The 19899-nt window shown below is 48.1% G+C and overlaps 1 protein-coding gene across 1 annotated transcript in view; it reads right to left on the bottom strand.

Annotated features, from left to right (window-relative positions):
• LOC135551666 (protein LYRIC-like) overlaps nucleotides 1-17870 on the bottom strand; it is a 30128-nt gene extending 12258 nt beyond the window's left edge. Inside the window, exons 1-4 of the mRNA XM_064982844.1 lie at nucleotides 17425-17870; nucleotides 16952-17041; nucleotides 16433-16517; nucleotides 85-240 (exon numbers count right to left, since the gene is read on the bottom strand). Coding sequence (XP_064838916.1) covers nucleotides 85-240; nucleotides 16433-16517; nucleotides 16952-17041; nucleotides 17425-17766 — 673 coding nt within the window. The 5' untranslated portion in view covers nucleotides 17767-17870. The remainder of the gene's footprint in view (nucleotides 1-84; nucleotides 241-16432; nucleotides 16518-16951; nucleotides 17042-17424) is intronic.
• Nucleotides 17871-19899: the final 2029 nt, after the last annotated feature.

The following is a 19899-nucleotide window of genomic DNA, read 5'->3' as shown; positions in this document are numbered from 1 at the left end:
TTATTCCTTAGTGATTCTGATGATCTTCCAACCAGGATTTCTGGGAGACATGGGAAAGTTACCAGCCTAATACAGGTGGCATACCTCTGTTCTTCCTGTTGACCGGGGAGGTGAGAGGAGGCTGTTCCACCTGGCGGTGAGGTACCGCCACCCCCTCCGGGCTTCCTGACCCGTCAGGCCCCTTCTCCTTCCTCTTCTGCTGCCGCTTCTCCCGGTTACTCACCTTAGTCTCCCACGCACCTGGAAGAGAGAGGAGGGGTTTGGTTTCTTTAAATCTACTAGGATTATAAATGTTGTTTCACCTGGAAGAGAGAGCAGGGGTTTGGTTTCTTTAAATCTACTAGGATTATAAATGTTGTTTCACCTGGAAGAGAGAGCAGGGGTTTGGCTTCTTTAAATCTACTAGGATTATAAATGTTGTTTCATCTCCCTAACTTTAAGAGATCTGGGGTGAATTTCCCCCTAGGTAAAGATGTAGGATCAGCTTCCCCTCCCACATTCTAACATTGAGGGTATTTCCAAGGTAACGGATTTGCGCCGAGACTGATTTTCCATTTCAAATGTATGCCAAATAAAAAAAATGATTTAGAAGTTTAACAAACCATAAAACTCTATGCACAAGGACTACTTATAACATTTTACAAAAACATTTACTGAAAGAGCTGTGCATTTGCAAAGTTTGGTAACAGAATTTCAGTAAAATCACACAAGTTGTGTCCACGTTTTCCAAAAACTCTTAAATATCTACTCTGGATTAAGATAAAAAAATGTCTGCAGAAATAAATGGGGTGTCAGCTATGACATGACACATTGAACATTTTGGGTTAATGAAGTACAGTAACTGAAGTGGATTTATACCCAGTAGCAGACTAGTGGTACGGGCGCGTGGATCCTTGATCTGAACTTTACAGAAATCCATAACTACAGATATGAATATCATTCTCTTCATGGTGAAGTATTTTATTTTACCTTTATTTTACTAGGCAAGTCAGTTAAGAACAAATTCTTATTTTCAATGACGGCCTAGGAACAGTGGGTTAACTGCCTGTTCAAGGGCAGAACGACAGATTTGTACCATGTCAGCTCGGGGATTTCAACTTGCAACCTTCCGGTTACTAGCCCAACGCTCTAACCACTAGGCTACCCTGCCGCCCTAAATAGATACACTAAAAAAGGTAGAAATACACAATATCCTCATTTGCATATTTTGGTATTATTCTACACACTGGCTATTATTTTAATGAGCCCAAACAACCAAATTTGGTTGGTCCAGACCAAATCTGAACCAATCATAGACTTCCATGTTTCTCAAGTTTGGACATCAAAGCATAGTAGATTAGACTACAGTCCAGTACTAGTGTTGTCATGATATCAGAATTTTTACTTCGATACCAGGTTTAAATATCAATATCATAAATATCATGATACCATCATGACACAAAAACAAAGTTTAGCGTATTAGCCAAAAAGTCCCAGAATTACACTTTATCCAGACAGACAATCTCAGCTACTGCACTGCTCAATATCAAATCAAATGTATTTATATAGCCCTTTGTACATCAGCTGATCTCTCACCACTAGGCTACCCTGCCGCCCCAACAATACAGGTTAACACATATTCAAAGGAGTATGAATGCATCGAGTTAGTCAGCTTGTTTGAGCTGGTATCATGGGGCTATAGATGACAAACAACCCCTTAGCATTTGCCAATAAAACCCATCCTAAATGTAAGAAAACATATGTTATTGTACTGATTAACATTTGCATAGAAGAAGCTCTCTTTTATAAAACTTGTGCACTGTTTCTAAGAAAGTAATGACGTTATTCACGAGGCAGAACGACATGAGGCAGAACGTGGCTGTGGAATCTAGTGTAATCCAGACGGGAAGCGAGGCAGAACGTGGCTGTGGAATCCAGACGGGAAGCGAGGCAGAACGTGGCTGTGGAATCTAGTGGAATCCAGACGGGAAGCGAGGCAGAACATGGCTGTGGAATCTAGTGTAATCCAGACGGGAAGCGAGGCAGAACATGGCTGTGGAATCTAGTGGAATCCAGACAGGAAGCGAGGCAGAACGTGGCTGTGGAATCCAGACGGGAAGCGAGGCAGAATGTACTGTGGAATCCAGACGGGAAGCGAGGCAGAACATGGCTGTGGAATCTAGTGGAATCCAGACGGGAAGCGAGGCAGAACATGGCTGTGGAATCTAGTGTAATCCAGATGGGAAGCGAGGCAGAACGACATGAGGCAGAACGTGGCTGTGGAATCTAGTGGAATCCAGACGGGAAGCGAGGCAGAACATGGCTGTGGAATCTAGTGGAATCCAGACGGGAAGCGAGGCAGAACGTGGATGTGGAATCTAGTGGAATCCAGATGGGAAGCGAGGCAGAACATGGCTGTGGAATCTAGTGGAATTCAGACGGGAAGCGAGGCAGAACGTGGCTGTGGAATCTAGTGGAATCCAGACGGGAAGCGAGGCAGAACATGGCTGTGGAATCTAGTGGAAACCAGATGGGAAGCGAGGCAGAACGTGGCTGTGGAATCCAGACGGGAAGCGAGGCAGAACATGGCTGTGGAATCTAGTGGAATTCAGACGGGAAGCGAGGCAGAACATGGCTGTGGAATCCAGACGGGAAGCGAGGCAGAACGTGGCTGTGGAATCTAGTGGAATCCAGACGGGAAGCGAGGCAGAACGTGGCTGTGGAATCTAGTGGAATCCAGACGGGAAGCGAGGCAGAACGTGGCTGTGGAATCTAGTGGAATTCAGACGGGAAGCGAGGCAGAACGTGGCTGTGGAATCTAGTGGAATTCAGACGGGAAGCGAGGCAGAACGTGGCTGTGGAGTCCAGACGGGAAGCGAGGCAGAACATGGCTGTGGAATCTAGTGGAATCCATACGGGAAGCGAGGCAGAACGTGGCTGTGGAATCTAGTGGAATCCAGACGGGAAGCGAGGCAGAACGTGGCTGTGGAATCTAGTGGAATCCAGACGGGAAGCGAGGCAGAACGTGGCTGTGGAATCTAGTGGAATCCAGATGGGAAGCGAGGCAGAACGTGGCTGTGGAATCTAGTGGAATCCAGACGGGAAGCGAGGCAGAACGTGGCTGTGGAATCTAGTGGAATCCAGATGGGAAGCGAGGCAGAACGTGGCTGCGGAACCCAGACGGGAAGCGAGGCAGAACATGGCTGTGGAATCTAGTGGAATCCAGATGGGAAGCGAGGCAGAACGTGGCTGTGGAACCCAGACGGGAAGCGAGGCAGAACATGGCTGTGGAATCTAGTGGAATCCAGATGGGAAGCGAGGCAGAACGTGGCTGTGGAACCCAGACGGGAAGCGAGGCAGAACGTGGCTGTGGAACCCAGACGGGAAGCGAGGCAGAACATGGCTGTGGAATCTAGTGGAATCCAGATGGGAAGCGAGGCAGAACGTGGCTGTGGAACCCAGACGGGAAGCGAGGCAGAACGTGGCTGTGGAACCCAGACGGGAAGCGAGGCAGAACGTGGCTGTGGAATCTAGTGGAATCCAGATGGGAAGCGAGGCAGAACGTGGCTGTGGAATCCAGACGGGAAGCGAGGCAGAACGTGGCTGTGGAATCCAGACGGGAAGCGAGGCAGAACGTGGCTGTGGAGTCCAGACGGGAAGCGAGGCAGAACATGGCTGTGGAATCTAGTGGAATCCATACGGGAAGCGAGGCAGAACGTGGCTGTGGAATCTAGTGGAATCCAGACGGGAAGCGAGGCAGAACGTGGCTGTGGAATCTAGTGGAATCCAGACGGGAAGCGAGGCAGAACGTGGCTGTGGAATCTAGTGGAATCCAGATGGGAAGCGAGGCAGAACGTGGCTGTGGAATCTAGTGGAATCCAGACGGGAAGCGAGGCAGAACGTGGCTGTGGAATCTAGTGGAATCCAGATGGGAAGCGAGGCAGAACGTGGCTGTGGAACCCAGACGGGAAGCGAGGCAGAACATGGCTGTGGAATCTAGTGGAATCCAGATGGGAAGCGAGGCAGAACGTGGCTGTGGAACCCAGACGGGAAGCGAGGCAGAACATGGCTGTGGAATCTAGTGGAATCCAGATGGGAAGCGAGGCAGAACGTGGCTGTGGAACCCAGACGGGAAGCGAGGCAGAACGTGGCTGTGGAACCCAGACGGGAAGCGAGGCAGAACATGGCTGTGGAATCCAGACGGGAAGCGAGGCAGAACGTGGCTGTGGAATCCAGACGGGAAGCGAGGCAGAACGTGGCTGTGGAATCTAGTGGAATCCAGACGGGAAGCGAGGCAGAACATGGCTGTGGAATCTAGTGGAATCCAGACAGGAAGCGAGGCAGAACGTGGCTGTGGAATCTAGTGGAATCCAGATGGGAAGCGAGGCAGAACGTGGCTGTGGAATCTAGTGGAATTCAGACGGGAAGCGAGGCAGAACGTGGCTGTGGAATCTAGTGGAATTCAGACGGGAAGCGAGGCAGAACGTGGCTGTGGAGTCCAGACGGGAAGCGAGGCAGAACATGGCTGTGGAATCTAGTGGAATCCATACGGGAAGCGAGGCAGAACGTGGCTGTGGAATCTAGTGGAATCCAGACGGGAAGCGAGGCAGAACGTGGCTGTGGAATCTAGTGGAATCCAGACGGGAAGCGAGGCAGAACGTGGCTGTGGAATCTAGTGGAATCCAGATGGGAAGCGAGGCAGAACGTGGCTGTGGAATCTAGTGGAATCCAGACGGGAAGCGAGGCAGAACGTGGCTGTGGAATCTAGTGGAATCCAGATGGGAAGCGAGGCAGAACGTGGCTGTGGAACCCAGACGGGAAGCGAGGCAGAACATGGCTGTGGAATCTAGTGGAATCCAGATGGGAAGCGAGGCAGAACGTGGCTGTGGAACCCAGACGGGAAGCGAGGCAGAACATGGCTGTGGAATCTAGTGGAATCCAGATGGGAAGCGAGGCAGAACGTGGCTGTGGAACCCAGACGGGAAGCGAGGCAGAACGTGGCTGTGGAACCCAGACGGGAAGCGAGGCAGAACATGGCTGTGGAATCTAGTGGAATCCAGATGGGAAGCGAGGCAGAACGTGGCTGTGGAACCCAGACGGGAAGCGAGGCAGAACGTGGCTGTGGAACCCAGACGGGAAGTGAGGCAGAACGTGGCTGTGGAATCTAGTGGAATCCAGATGGGAAGCGAGGCAGAACGTGGCTGTGGAATCCAGACGGGAAGCGAGGCAGAACGTGGCTGTGGAATCCAGACGGGAAGCGAGGCAGAACGTGGCTGTGGAATCTAGTGGAATCCAGACGGGAAGCGAGGCAGAACGTGGCTGTGGAATCTAGTGGAATCCAGATGGGAAGCGAGGCAGAACGTGGCTGTGGAATCCAGACGGGAAGCGAGGCAGAACGTGGCTGTGGAATCCAGACGGGAAGCGAGGCAGAACGTGGCTGTGGAATCCAGACGGGAAGCGAGGCAGAACGTGGCTGTGGAATCTAGTGGAATCCAGACGGGAAGCGAGGCAGAACGTGGCTGTGGAATCTAGTGGAATCCAGACGGGAAGCGAGGCAGAACGTGGCTGTGGAATCTAGTGGAATCCAGATGGGAAGCGAGGCAGAACGTGGCTGTGGAATCCAGACGGGAAGCGAGGCAGAACGTGGCTGTGGAATCCAGACGGGAAGCGAGGCAGAACGTGGCTGTGGAATCTAGTGGAATCCAGATGGGAAGCGAGGCAGAACGTGGCTGTGGAATCCAGACGGGAAGCGAGGCAGAACGTGGCTGTGGAATCCAGACGGGAAGCGAGGCAGAACGTGGCTGTGGAATCCAGACGGGAAGCGAGGCAGAACGTGGCTGTGGAATCTAGTGGAATCCAGACGGGAAGCGAGGCAGAACATGGCTGTGGAATCTAGTGGAATCCAGACAGGAAGTGAGGCAGAACGTGGCTGTGGAATCCAGACGGGAAGCGAGGCAGAACGTGGCTGTGGAATCCAGACGGGAAGCAAGGCAGAACGTGGCTGTGGAATCTAGTGGAATCCAGACGGGAAGCGAGGCAGAACGTGGCTGTGGAATCCAGACGGGAAGTGAGGCAGAACGTGGCTGTGGAATCTAGTGGAATTCAGACGGGAAGCGAGGCAGAACGTGGCTGTGGAATCTAGTGGAATCCAGATGGGAAGCGAGGCAGAACGTGGCTGTGGAACCCAGACGGGAAGCGAGGCAGAACATGGCTGTGGAATCTAGTGGAATCCAGATGGGAAGCGAGGCAGAACGTGGCTGTGGAACCCAGACGGGAAGCGAGGCAGAACGTGGCTGTGGAACCCAGGCGGGAAGCGAGGCAGAACATGGCTGTGGAATCCAGATGGGAAGCGAGGCAGAACGTGGCTGTGGAACCCAGACGGGAAGCGAGGCAGAACGTGGCTGTGGAACCCAGACGGGAAGCGAGGCAGAACGTGGCTGTGGAATCTAGTGGAATCCAGATGGGAAGCGAGGCAGAACGTGGCTGTGGAATCCAGACGGGAAGCGAGGCAGAACGTGGCTGTGGAATCCAGACGGGAAGCGAGGCAGAACGTGGCTGTGGAATCTAGTGGAATCCAGATGGGAAGCGAGGCAGAACGTGGCTGTGGAATCCAGACGGGAAGCGAGGCAGAACGTGGCTGTGGAATCCAGACGGGAAGCGAGGCAGAACGTGGCTGTGGAATCTAGTGGAATCCAGACGGGAAGCGAGGCAGAACGTGGCTGTGGAATCTAGTGGAATCCAGACGGGAAGCGAGGCAGAACGTGGCTGTGGAATCTAGTGGAATCCAGACGGGAAGCGAGGCAGAACGTGGCTGTGGAATCTAGTGGAATCCAGACGGGAAGCGAGGCAGAACATGGCTGTGGAATCTAGTGGAATCCAGACGGGAAGCGAGGCAGAACGTGGCTGTGGAATCCAGACGGGAGGCGAGGCAGAACGTGGCTGTGGAATCCAGACGGGAAGCAAGGCAGAACGTGGCTGTGGAATCTAGTGGAATCCAGACGGGAAGCGAGGCAGAACGTGGCTGTGGAATCCAGACGGGAAGTGAGGCAGAACGTGGCTGTGGAATCTAGTGGAATTCAGACGGGAAGCGAGGCAGAACGTGGCTGTGGAATCCAGACTGGAAGCGAGGCAGAACATGGCTGTGGAATCCAGACGGGAAGCGAGGCAGAACGTGGCTGTGGAATCTAGTGGAATTCAGACGGGAAGCGAGGCAGAACGTGGCTGTGGAATCTAGTGGAATTCAGACGGGAAGCGAGGCAGAACGTGGCTGTGGAATCCAGACGGGAAGCGAGGCAGAACGTGGCTGTGGAATCTAGTGGAATTCAGACGGGAAGCGAGGCAGAACGTGGCTGTGGAATCTAGTGGAATTCAGACGGGAAGCGAGGCAGAACGTGGCTGTGGAATCCAGACGGGAAGCGAGGCAGAACGTGGCTGTGGAATCTAGTGGAATCCAGACGGGAAGCGAGGCAGAACGTGGCTGTGGAATCTAGTGGAATTCAGACGGGAAGCGAGGCAGAACGTGGCTGTGGAATCTAGTGGAATCCAGATGGGAAGCGAGGCAGAACGTGGCTGTGGAATCTAGTGGAATTCAGACGGGAAGCGAGGCAGAACGTGGCTGTGGAATCTAGTGGAATTCAGACGGGAAGCGAGGCAGAACATGGCTGTGGAATCTAGTGGAATCCAGACGGGAAGCGAGGCAGAACGTGGCTGTGGAATCTAGTGGAATCCAGACGGGAAGCGAGGCAGAACGTGGCTGTGGAATCCAGACGGGAAGCGAGGCAGAACATGGCTGTGGAATCCAGACGGGAAGCGAGGCAGAACGTGGCTGTGGAATCTAGTGGAATCCAGACGGGAAGCGAGGCAGAACGTGGCTGTGGAATCCATTGGAATTCAGACGGGAAGCGAGGCAGAACATGGCTGTGGAATCCAGCCTCCAATGAAAGCTGGAAGCTCTTATAGGGCAGCACACAATGGGCCCAGCGTCGTCCGGATTTGGGTTAGGCCGTCATTGTAAATAAGGACGTGTTCTAAAACTGGACTTGCCTAGTTAAATAAAAAGGTTACATTTATTTAAAAAAATATTAAAATACTGGTACCTCTTGCATTCTATTGTTGTGTTGCGAACAGTAATGAACACCTTCAACATTTCTACATGTTAAATTATGAAAGTATGTTGACTTTCGTGCAGCATGAGTGCGGAGCAGGGGAGAAGCCAAAGTTCAAGGTCCACCGCAGTAGTGCAGAAAACAGGATCCCCATTATAGTGAATGGGAAAATGGCAATCTTCGTGTAAATAAATACACATTTCAAAGACAATCATGGTACAAATAATGTATTATATTACTCCAGATGTATTGGCCTTGAACCGATTACTTTAAGAATCAGTAGCTAATGGCAGCCTGCAGTACCCTGGTCAGCTTTCAACTTGAGATACTCAGTAAGAAGGGGCAGCACTGAGCTAGCCTGCAATGTCACTTCCTGGAGTAGCTCAAACTGCACGTTTTGTCCACATAGATCTCCCACAATGAGACGCCATGTTTATCAAAATTCCTTGTTCGCAAATGCGCTAGTCTTCACATATACTGAACAAATATATAAACGTGCCAAATTTGTAAGATTTGACTGACTAACAGTTCATAAGGAAATTAGCTAATGTAAATACATTCATCAGGTCATGATCTATGGATTTCACAACTGGGAATACAGACATGCATCTTTAGGTCACAGTTAACTTTAAAAAGTAGGGGTGTGGATCAAAAAAATCAGTCAGTATCTGGTGTGACCACCATTTGCTTCACGCAGCACGACACGTCTCCTTCTCATAGAGTTGATCAGGCTGTTGATTGTGGTCTGTGGAATGTTGTTCCTCTCCTCTTCAATGGCTGTGTGAAGTGGCTGTATATTGGCGGGAACTGGAACATGTGGTTGTACACGTCAATCCAGAGCATCCCAAACATGCTCAATGGGTGATATGTGTGGTGAGTATGCAGGCCGTGGAAGAACTGGGACATGTTATTCATGTGCTTGTATGGCCTTTTCAAGTTCTATGTGTGCTTATTTTTTTAAAGGTAAAATGAATAATGGTGAAATATGAGGTGATAACTTGGGACACGGGGCCGTACATTATCATGCTGAAACATGAGGTGATGGCCGCGGATGAATGCACGGCAATGGGCCTCAAGATCTCATCACGGTAACTGTGTGCATTCAATTGGATTTTATCGATGGCAATTTGTGTTTATTGTCAGTAGCTTATGCCTGCCCACACCGTAACCCCACCATGGGGAACTCTGTTCACAACGTTGACATCAGCAAACTGCTCAACCACACGAAGCCATACACGCTGTCTGCCCTCTGCCTGGTACAGTTGAAACCGAGATTCATCCTTGAAGAGCACACATCCCCATTTGACAGAAGTACCAGACATAAATTCTAGTACTGAACCTATTTTTTTTTGTATCAAAAGTGCATTAGTTTCAGCATACTGTAAAAAACTATTCAGTCCAGTCCACTAGTGTACTCAACTCATGTGCTCTACATTAAAGTACTCTTACTTTACTGTGCTGTCCAAACTTGTGAACCCAACTGTGGTTTGTGACTACTTTTACTTCCCATTGTAGCAAATATAAAATTGCAGAAATTCTGTTACCAATTTTCTAACAGAATTTAGTTTTAATCACTTAATTCATAAACAAATTTGATATCAAACAAATGATGGTTCTTTACTGATTACTTCTGTGAACTGTCATTATCCTCCTTCATGAGGGAGATTTGTTTAAATATCTTCAATATGTGGGCTTTTGGTAATGGAATTTCAAGGCACAAGGCAATGTTTCTTAAAACATACATAAGGCAAAAAAAATGTCAAACTAAATATAAGTGTTCATATTAGTTGGCAGGGGTCTGTACGTCAACATTGTGTTTATATATAGAGACTTCAGGTAGATGTTTCCTTTTCCTGTTTGACCAGAAATCAAAGCACTTGCTTCTTCCTATTTATTAGGTTGGAAATGTAAAATACAGTGCATTGGGAAAGTATTCAGACACCTGGACTTTTCCACATTTTGTTACGTTACAACCTTATTATAAAAGGGATTGCATATTTTTTCCCAGCAATCTACACACATGACCCCATAATGACAAAGCAAAAAAAGGTTCTTAGAAATTTTTGTAAATGTATTAAAAATAACTGGGGAACAAAATCCCATTTACATAGGTATACAGACACTTTACTCAGTACTTCGTTGATAAACCTTTGACAGCGATTACAGCCTTGAGTCTTCTTGAGTATGGCACGACAAGCTTGGCACACATGGAGCCCAGTGATTAGAGTGTTGGGCCAGTAACTGAAAGGTTGCTGGATCGAATCCCCGAGCTAACAAGGTAAAAATCTGTCGTTCTGGCCCTGAGCAAGGCACTTCCCTGGTTCAGAGGGGTTGGGTTAATTGCGGAAGACACATTTCAGTTGAAGGCATTCAGTTGTTCAACTGACCAGGTATCTCCCTTCCCCTGTATGTGGGGAGTTTCTCCCATTCTTCTCTGCAGATCCTCTCAAGCTGTCAGATTAGAAGGGGAGCGTCGCTGCACAGCGTCGCTGCACAGCTATTTTTAGCTCTCTCCAGAGATATTCGATCAGGTTCAAATATGGGCTCTGGCTGGGCACTGCCAATTTTGCAGGTTTTCCTACTTACAAAGCATGTAGAGGTCTGTCATTTTTATCATAGGTACACTTCAACTGTGAGAGACGGAATCTAAAACAAAAATCCAGAAAATCACATTGTATGATTTTTAAGTAATTAATTTGCATTTTATTGCATGACATAAATATTTGATACATCAGAAAAGCAGAACTTAATATTTGGTACAGAAACCTTTGTTTGCAATTAGAGATCATACATTTCCTGTAGTTCTTGACCAGGTTTGCACACACTGCAGCAGGGATTTTGGCCCACTCCTCCATACAGACCTTCTCCAGATCCTTCACGTTTCGGGGCTGTTGCTGGGCAATACGGACTTTCAGCCCCCTCCAAAGTTTTTCTATTGGGTTCAGGTCTGGAGACTGGCTAGGCCACTCCAGGACCTTGAGATGCTTCTTACGGAGCCACTCCTTAGTTGCCCTGGCTGTGTGTTTCTGGTCGTTGTCATGCTGGAAGACCCAGCCAAGACCCATCTTCAATGCTCTTACTGAGGGAAGGAGGTTGTTGGCCAAGATCTCGCGATACATGGGCCCATCCATCCTCCCCTCAATACGGTGCAGTCGTCCTGTCCCCTTTGCAGAAAAGCATCCCCAAAGAATGATGTTTCCACCTCCATGCTTCAAGGTTGGGATGATGTTCTTGGGGTCGTACTCCTTCTTCTTCTTCCTCCAAACACGGCGAGTGGAGTTTAGACCAAAAAGCTCTGGACATGCACTGGCTTGAGCAGGGGGACATTGCGTGTGCTGCAGGATTTTAATCCATGACGGTGTAGTGTGTTACTAATGGTTTTCTTTGAGACTGGTCCCAGCTCTCTTCAGGTCAATGACCAGGTCCTGCCGTGTAGTTCTGGGCTGATCCCTCACCTTCCTCATGATCATTGATGCCCCACGAGGTGAGATCTTGCATGGAGCCCCAGACCGAGGGTGATTGACCCTCATCTTGAACTTCTTCCATTTTCTAATAATAGTTGTTGCCTTCTCACCAAGCTGCTTGCCTATTGTCCTGTAGCCCATCCCAGCCTGGTGCAGGTCTACAATTTTATCCCTGATGTCCTTACACAGCTCCCTGGTCTTGGCCATTGTGGAGAGGTTGGAGTCTGTTTGATTGAGTGTGTGGACAGGTGTCTTTTTTACAGGTAACGAGTTCAAACAGGTGCAGTTAATACAGGTAATGAGTGGAGAACAGGAGGGCTTCTTAAAGAAAAACTAACAGGTCTTTGAGAGCCGGAATTCTTACTGGTTGGTAGGTGATAAAATACTTATGTCATGCAGTAAAATGCTAATTAATTACTAAAAATCATACATTGTGATTTTCTGAATTTTTGTTTTAGATTCCATCTCTCACAGTTGAAGTGTACCTATGATAAAAATGGCAGACCTCTGTATGCTTTGTAAGTAGGAAAACCTGCAAAACCGGCAGTGTATCAAATACTTGTTCTCTAAAAGTATTTAGTAAACTGCCAATTGTGCAAGTTCTCCCACTTAAAAAGATGAGGCCTGTAATTTTCGTCATAGGTACACTTCAATTATGACAGACAAAATGGAGAAAAAAATCCAGAAAATCACATTGTAGGATTTTTAATGAATTTATTTGCAAATGATGGTGGAAAATAAATATTTGGTCAATAACAAAAGTTTCTCAATACTTTGTTATATACCTTTTTTGGCAATGACAGAGGTCAAACTTATTCTGTAAGTCTGCACGAGGTTTTCACACACCGTTGCTGGTATTTTGGCCCATTCCTCCATGCAGATCTCCTCTAGAGCAGTGATGTTTTGGGGCTGTTGCTGGGCAACACGGACTTTCAACTCCCTCCAAAGATTTTCTATGGGGTTGAGATTTGGAGACTGGCTTGGCCACTCCAGGACCTTGAAATGCTTCTTACGAAGCCACTCCTTCGTTGCCCAGTCGGTGGGTTTGGGATCATTGTCATGCTGAAAGACCCAGCCACATTTCATCTTCAATGCCCTTGCTGATGGAAGGAGGTTTTCACTCAAAATCTCACGATACATGGCCCCATTCACTCTTTCCTTTACACGGATCAGTCGTCCTGGTCCCTCTGCTGAAAAACAGCCCCAAAGCATGATGTTTCCACCCCCATGCTTCACAGTAGGTTTGGTGTTCTTTGGATGCAACTCAGCATTCTTTGTCCTCCAAACACGACGAGTTGAGTTTTTACCAAAAGTTCTATTTTGGTTTCATCTGACCATATGACATTCTCCCAATCTTCTCCTGGATCATCCAAATGCTCTCTAGCAAACTTCAGACGGGCCTGGACATGTACTGGCTTAAGCAGGGGGACACGTCTGGCACTGCAGGATTTGAGTCCCTGGCGGCGTAGTGCGTCACTGATGGTAGGCTTTGTTACTTTGGTCCCAGCTCTTTGCAGGTCATTCACTAGGTGCCCCCGTGTGGTTCTGGGATTTTTGCTCACCGTTCTTGTGATCATTTTGACCCCACGGGGTGAGATCTTTCGTGGAGCCCCAGATCAAGGGAGATTATCAGTGGTCTTGTATGTCTTCCATTTCCTAATAATTGCTCCCACAGTTGATTTCTTCAAACCAAGCTGCTTACCTATTGCAGATTCAGTCTTCCCAGCCTGGTGCAGGTCTACAATTTTGTTTCTGGCATCCTTTGACAGCTCTTTGGTCTTGGCCATAGTGGAGTTTGGAGTGTGACTGTTTGATGTTGTGACGGGTTTTATCCTGGCTCAGGAAGGCCACCAAAAATTCTGAGATTTCCATACCCAACTATAACATTTTCCGTCAAGATAGAACTGCCAAAGGGGGAGGAGTTGCAGTCTACTGCAGAGATAGCCTGCAAAGTAATGTCATACTTTCCAGGTCCATACCCAAACAGTTCGAACTACTAATCTTAAAAATTACTCTCTCCAGAAATAAGTCTCTCACTGTTGCCGCCTGCTACCGACCCTCCTCAGCTCCCAGCTGTGCCCTGGACACCATTTGTGAATTGATCGCCCCCCATCTAGCTTCCGAGTTTGTTCTGTTAGGTGACCTAAACTGGGATATGCTTAACACCCCGGCAGTCCTACAATCTAAGCTAGATGCCCTCAATCTCACACAAATCATCAAGGAACCTACCAGATACAACCCTAAATCTGTAAACAAGTGCACCCTCATAGACGTCATCCTGACCAACTGGCCCTCCAAATACACCTCCGCCATCTTCAACCAGGATCTCAGCAATCACTGCCTCATTGCCTGTATCCGCTACGGAGCCGCAGTCAAACGACCACCCCTCATCACTGTCAAACGCTCCCTAAAACACTTCTGTGAGCAGGCCTTTCTAATCGACCTGGCCCGGGTATCCTGGAAGGACATTGACCTCATCCCGTCAGTTGAGGATGCCTGGTCATTCTTTAAAAGTAACTTCCTCACCATTTTAGATAAGCATGCTCCGTTCAAAAGATGCAGAACTAAGAACAGATATAGCCCGTGGTTCACTCCAGACTTGACTGCCATCGACCAGCACAAAAACATCCTGTGGCGGACTGCAATAGCATCGAATAGTCCCCGCGATATGCAACTGTTCAGGGAAGTCAGGAACCAATACATGCAGTCAGTCAGGAAAGCAAAGACCAGCAGAAATTTGCATCCTGTAGCTCTAACTCCAAAAAGTTCTGGGACACTGTAAAGTCCATGGAGAACAAGAGCACCTCCTCCCAGCTGCCCACTGCACTGAGGCTAGGTAACACGGTCACCACCGATAAATCCATGATTATCGAAAACTTCAACAAGCATTTCTCAACGGTTGGCCATACCTTCCGCCTGGCTACTCCAACCTCGGCCAACAGCTCCCCCCGCAGCTACTCGCCCAAGCTTCTCCAGGTTCTCCTTTACCCAAATCCAGTTAGCAGATGTTCTGAAAGAGCTGCAAAACCTGGACTTCTACAAATCAGCTGGGCTTGACAATCTGGACCCTCTATTTCTGAAACTATCCGCCGCCATTGTCGCAACCCCGATTACCAGCCTGTTCAACCTCTCTTTCATATCGTCTGAGATCCCCAAGGATTGGAAAGCTGCCGCAGTCATCCCCATCTTCAAAGGGGAGACACCCTGGACCCAAACTGTTACAGACCTATATCCATCCTGCCCTGCCTATCTAAGGTCTTCGAAAGCCAAGTCAACAAACAGGTCACTGACCATCTCGAATCACACCGTACCTTCTCCACTGTGCAATCTGGTTTCCGAGCCGGTCACGGGTGCACCATAGCCACGCTCAAGGTACTAAACGATATCATAACGGCCACCGATAAAAGACAGTACTGTGCAGCCTTCTTCATCGACCTTGCCAAGGCTTTCGACTCTGTCAATCACCATATTCTTATCAGCAGACTCAGTAGCCTCGGTTTTTCTGATGACTGCCTTGCCTGGTTCACCAATTACTTTACAGACAGAGTGCAGTGTGTCAAATCGGAGGGCATGCTGTCCGGTCCTCTGGCAGTCTCTATGGGGGTGCCACAGGGTTCGATTCTCGGGCCGACTCTTTTCTCTGTATATATCAATGATGTTGCTCTTGCTGCAGGCGATTCCCCGATCCACCTCTACGCAGACGACACCATTCTATATACTTCCGGCCCGTCCTTGCACACTGTGCTATCTAACCTCCAAACAAGCTTCAATGCCATACAACACTCCTTCCGTGGCCGCCAACTGCTCTTAAACGCTAGTAAAACCAAATGCATGCTTTTCAACCGTTCGCTGCCTGCACCCGCACGCCTGACTAGTATCACCACCCTGGATGGTTCCGACCTTGAATATGTGGACATCTATAAGTACCTAGGTGTCTGGCTAGACTGTAAACTCTCCTTCCAGACTCAAATCAAATCTAGAGTCGGCATTCTATTCCGCAACAAAGCCTCCTTCACTCACGCCGCCAAACTTACCCTAGTAAAACGGACTATCCTACCGATCCTCGACGTCATCTACAAAATAGCTTCCAACACTCTACTCAGCAAACTGGATGCAGTTTATCACAGTGCCATACGTTTTGTCACTAAAGCACCTTATACCACCCACCACTGCGACTTGTATGCTCTAGTCGGCTGGCCCTCGCTACATATTCGTCGCCAGACCCACTGGTTCCAGGTCATCTACAAGTCCATGCTAGGTAAAGCTCCGCCTTATCTCAGTTCACTGGTCACGATGGCAACACCCACCCGTAACACCTGTAGATCATCCCTAAAGCCAACACGTCATTTGGCCGCCTTTCGTTCCAGTTCTCTGCTGCCTGTGACTGGAACGAATTGCAAAAATCGCTGAAGTTGGAGACTTTTATCTCCCTTACCAACTTCAAAAATCTGCTATCTGAGCAGCTAACCGATCGCTGCAGCTGTACATAGTCTTATCGGTAAATAGCCCACCCAATTTTACCTACCTCATCCCCATACTGTTTTTATTTATTTACTTTTCTGCTCTTTTGCACACCAATATCTCTACCTGTACATGACCATCTGATCATTTATCACTCCAGTGTTAATCTGTAAAATTGTAATTATTCGCCTACCTCCTCATGCCTTTTGCACACAATGTATATAGACAATTTTTTTTTCTACTGTGTTATTGACTTGTTAATTGTTTACTCCATGTGTAACTCTGTGTTGTCTGTTCACATTGCTATGCTTTATCTTGGCCAAGTCGCAGTTGCAAATGAGAACTTGTTCTCAACTAGCCTACCTGGTTAAATAAAGGTGAAATAAAAAAAATTAATAAAAATACAGGGATTAAGGGTCATACCATCATCAGGCTCTTTGCCATCGCCAGCAGAAACCCTCTTGGCTGGTTTCACCTCGGGTTTGGCTTTCTTCTTGGTTTTCTTCACCTATTCAATTAAAGACAACAAAAAGTCAAACTTTCAAAAAGTGCAAGCAATATTAGTCCTTATGGTCATTCACTGGTAATGGGTGTATTGAAATGATTTATATATACACACACTCGATGAATGATAGGGGTGCTGTGTTGAAGCCACCGTGTCTCCTTCGGCACAAAGCAATAGAAATGCATTCATTAAAATTTGGAGACAGGGCTTTCATCAACTCTTACTACTGTGGAGACAGGGCTTTCATCAACTCTAACTACTGTGGAGACAGGGCTTTCATCAACTCTAACTACTGTGGAGACAGGGCTTTCATCAACTCTAACTACTACAGATGCAAGGAACGCTTAGCCTTTTGGAATTGGATAAATACATTCCCCTCTTGTCATCCAAAATAGACTTTCAGACGACTTAAAAATATGTTACTGTTAGGTACAAACCTCAGTTGTAATCTCTGGGGAAGGTTTGGTCATTTCTTCTGTCACTTCCTCCTGAGGCTCTGGAACTGTTCGTCCATTATACTGAGCCTTCTGTTGAGAGAGAAACGATAACATGTGAACTATTTCTGAAGCCGTGTGTGAGTGACAAATAACATGATAAACCAAGACATCAGGTAGGCGGTGATCAGACAAGCTATCGTTAACCAGCCAGGCAGCTTACTACCGCAAACTAGCTAAATTGACTAGTTAGTTAAACTTGCATGTCTTAGTACTAGTTAGGTGATTTATGCTTCACATGGAATTGAAAGCAAACTAACATTACATGAGAATACGACGACTCATACTTACGAAGAGAGCTATCTACAAGGTAAACTTTCAAAACAAAGATCTTAGAAATGGTTTCGATATTCAGCTAGCTAGTTTGCCAGTGCCACGACAATGGCCATTTACAACTGGCTAATATGTGAAGCTACCTTTTCAGTAGATTTCTTTTTAGTCTTTTTATTTTGTGCCTCGGGCTTCACAATCTTATTCACTTGGGCCTTGAGGGAATCACCACTGTCTTGTGTAACTGGAGCTCCTAGCTTTTTCCCACCGAAGAGTCCGCTACAGACCGCGGCCCACGACAGGACCAGCAGCCCTACCGCGGCCGCCGCGGAGAGAATCGCCCATGACGGGTACAGCTCAGGCGTCAGTCCCAATTCCACCCCAAACTCCGATCGGATATATCCCTCCCCGGTGGATAACAGCTCTCTGAGACGACTGGATATCAATTCGGCTTGCTCAATAGCTGAAGTTTGCCAGTCCGTTGCCATCTTCTCAAAGCGCCAGCTAGCATGTAGCTTAGCCACTGCTAGCACCACGAACTTGTTAGCTACCGCTGCTAGTTGGGGGAGGGGCTTGGACGGACTGACGAGCTGTTTACAGGGCGGCGGGGAGGGGCTTGTACGGTCTGACGAGCTGTTTACAGGGCGGTTGGGCGGGGAGGGGCTTGTACGGTCTGACGAGCTGTTTACAGGGGGGCGGGGCGTGCGGGCGGCGGGGAGGTGCGGGCGGGCGGCGGGGCACCCGGAAAAGGCCAGTTACGTCATCGAGAGAAAGCCCTGATAAAATCGGGATATATTGTATAAAAATACTTCCTTGTTTTTAGAATATTGGTTCCGAAATAATATCCTATTGGTGAGACAACTTGTAAATGCAGAGTTTAAAAAAAAGTAGTTATAAGGAATTCTGATCACTTTACAAGATCTCTGAAACAACTAAAGATTTTGCAATTGTTTTCGATACCATTCCCTCAGGTGTTGCTTTATTATTCAGGAATGGTTAAGACCTGACCCTCAGAGCCTACCTTCCGTTAACCCCGTTGACTCATCAGTAGGAAAGATTTGGTTCTCTTTTGGTCCATTCAACAACAGAACGATATGAGTATGTTGTATCTACACCCTTATCTCATGCCTTATTGGAACATTCAATTGATATTATCTGTTGGGGAAAAGTTTGGATGTTGCCACACACATACCTACTTGTTAACAAAATTAAGGAAGTTTCCTTTAAAATTATTCATAACTATTATCCTGCCAACCACTATATGAAGAAGTTTAAGGAAAACATAAACTCAAATTGCTCCTTTTGTAGTGACCACCCAGAAATGGTGTTACATCTTTTTTGGCATTGTGTTCATGTAAGAAAACTGTGGCAAGACATCAGTAGATTTATAATCAAACACATTTATGAAGATTTTCCACGATAATAGAGAGATGTACTGCTTGGATTCTTTACCTACGATAGAAATAAGCTGAAACAATTTTATGTAATTAATTTCATTATTCTTTTGGACAAATTTCATATTCACAAATGTAAATTTATAAACAAAACACCACATTTTCTTACATTACAAAAATAAATTGAACTATATTTTAAGACAAATACTCACAAAACAGCTGTGTGTGCCCCTTAATAAGGTCCTGTGTAATGTGATATTGTAGCTCTTCTCCTGTTCCCCGTAGCTATTCGTCTGTGACCCATAGCTCTTCTCCTGTTCCCCGTAGCCCTTCTCCTGTTCCCCGTAGCCCTTCTCCTGTTCCCCGTAGCCCTTCTCCTGTTCCCCGTAGCTATTCGTCTGTGACCCATAGCTCTTCTCCTGTTCCCCGTAGCCCTTCTCCTGTTCCCCGTAGCCCTTCTCCTGTTCCCCGTAGCCCTTCTCCTGTTCCCCGTAGCCCTTCTCCTGTTCCCCGTAGCCCTTCTCCTGTTCCCCGTAGCTCTTCTCCTGTTCCCCGTAGCCCTTCTCCTGTTCCCCGTAGCTCTTCTTCTGTTCCCCGTAGCCCTTCTCCTGTTCCCCGTAGCCCTTCTCCTGTTCCCCGTAGCCCTTCTCCTGTTCCCCGTAGCTCTTCTCCTGTTCCCCGTAGCCCTTCTCCTGTTCCCCGTAGCCCTTCTCCTGTTCCCCGTAGCCCTTCTCCTGTTCCCCGTAGCCCTTCTCCTGTTCCCCGTAGCCCTTCTCCTGTTCCCCGTAGCCCTTCTCCTGTTCCCCGTAGCCCTTCTCCTGTTCCCCGTAGCCCTTCTCCTGTGCCCCGTAGCCCTTCTCCTGTTCCCCGTAGCCCTTCTCCTGTTCCCCGTAGCCCTTCTCCTGTTCCCCGTAGCCCTTCTCCTGTTCCCCGTAGCCCTTCTCCTGTTCCCCGTAGCCCTTCTCCTGTGCCCTGTAGCTCTTCTCCTGTTCCCCGTAGCTCTTCTCCTGTTCCCCGTAGCCCTTCTCCTGTTCCCCGTAGCTCTTCTCCTGTGCCCCATAGCCCTACTCCCTTAAAAGTCATGTTTGTTTGGCTGCTCAGCCTACCTAAGTTATCCCTCACCCATCATAGCCCTGCCATTCCAAACCAATCGGAGCGCTTGGAAATGCGCATCTAGATACTGCACCCGCCCACTCAGGTCAGAGTCTTCCGAAGGGAGAAGATGCA

Source organism: Oncorhynchus masou, chromosome 13, assembly GCF_036934945.1.
Source record: "Oncorhynchus masou masou isolate Uvic2021 chromosome 13, UVic_Omas_1.1, whole genome shotgun sequence".
Classification (NCBI taxonomy): domain Eukaryota; kingdom Metazoa; phylum Chordata; class Actinopteri; order Salmoniformes; family Salmonidae; genus Oncorhynchus; species Oncorhynchus masou.
Note: the sequence above shows the minus strand (reverse complement) of the source record. Positions and strands in the feature narration are given on the sequence as shown.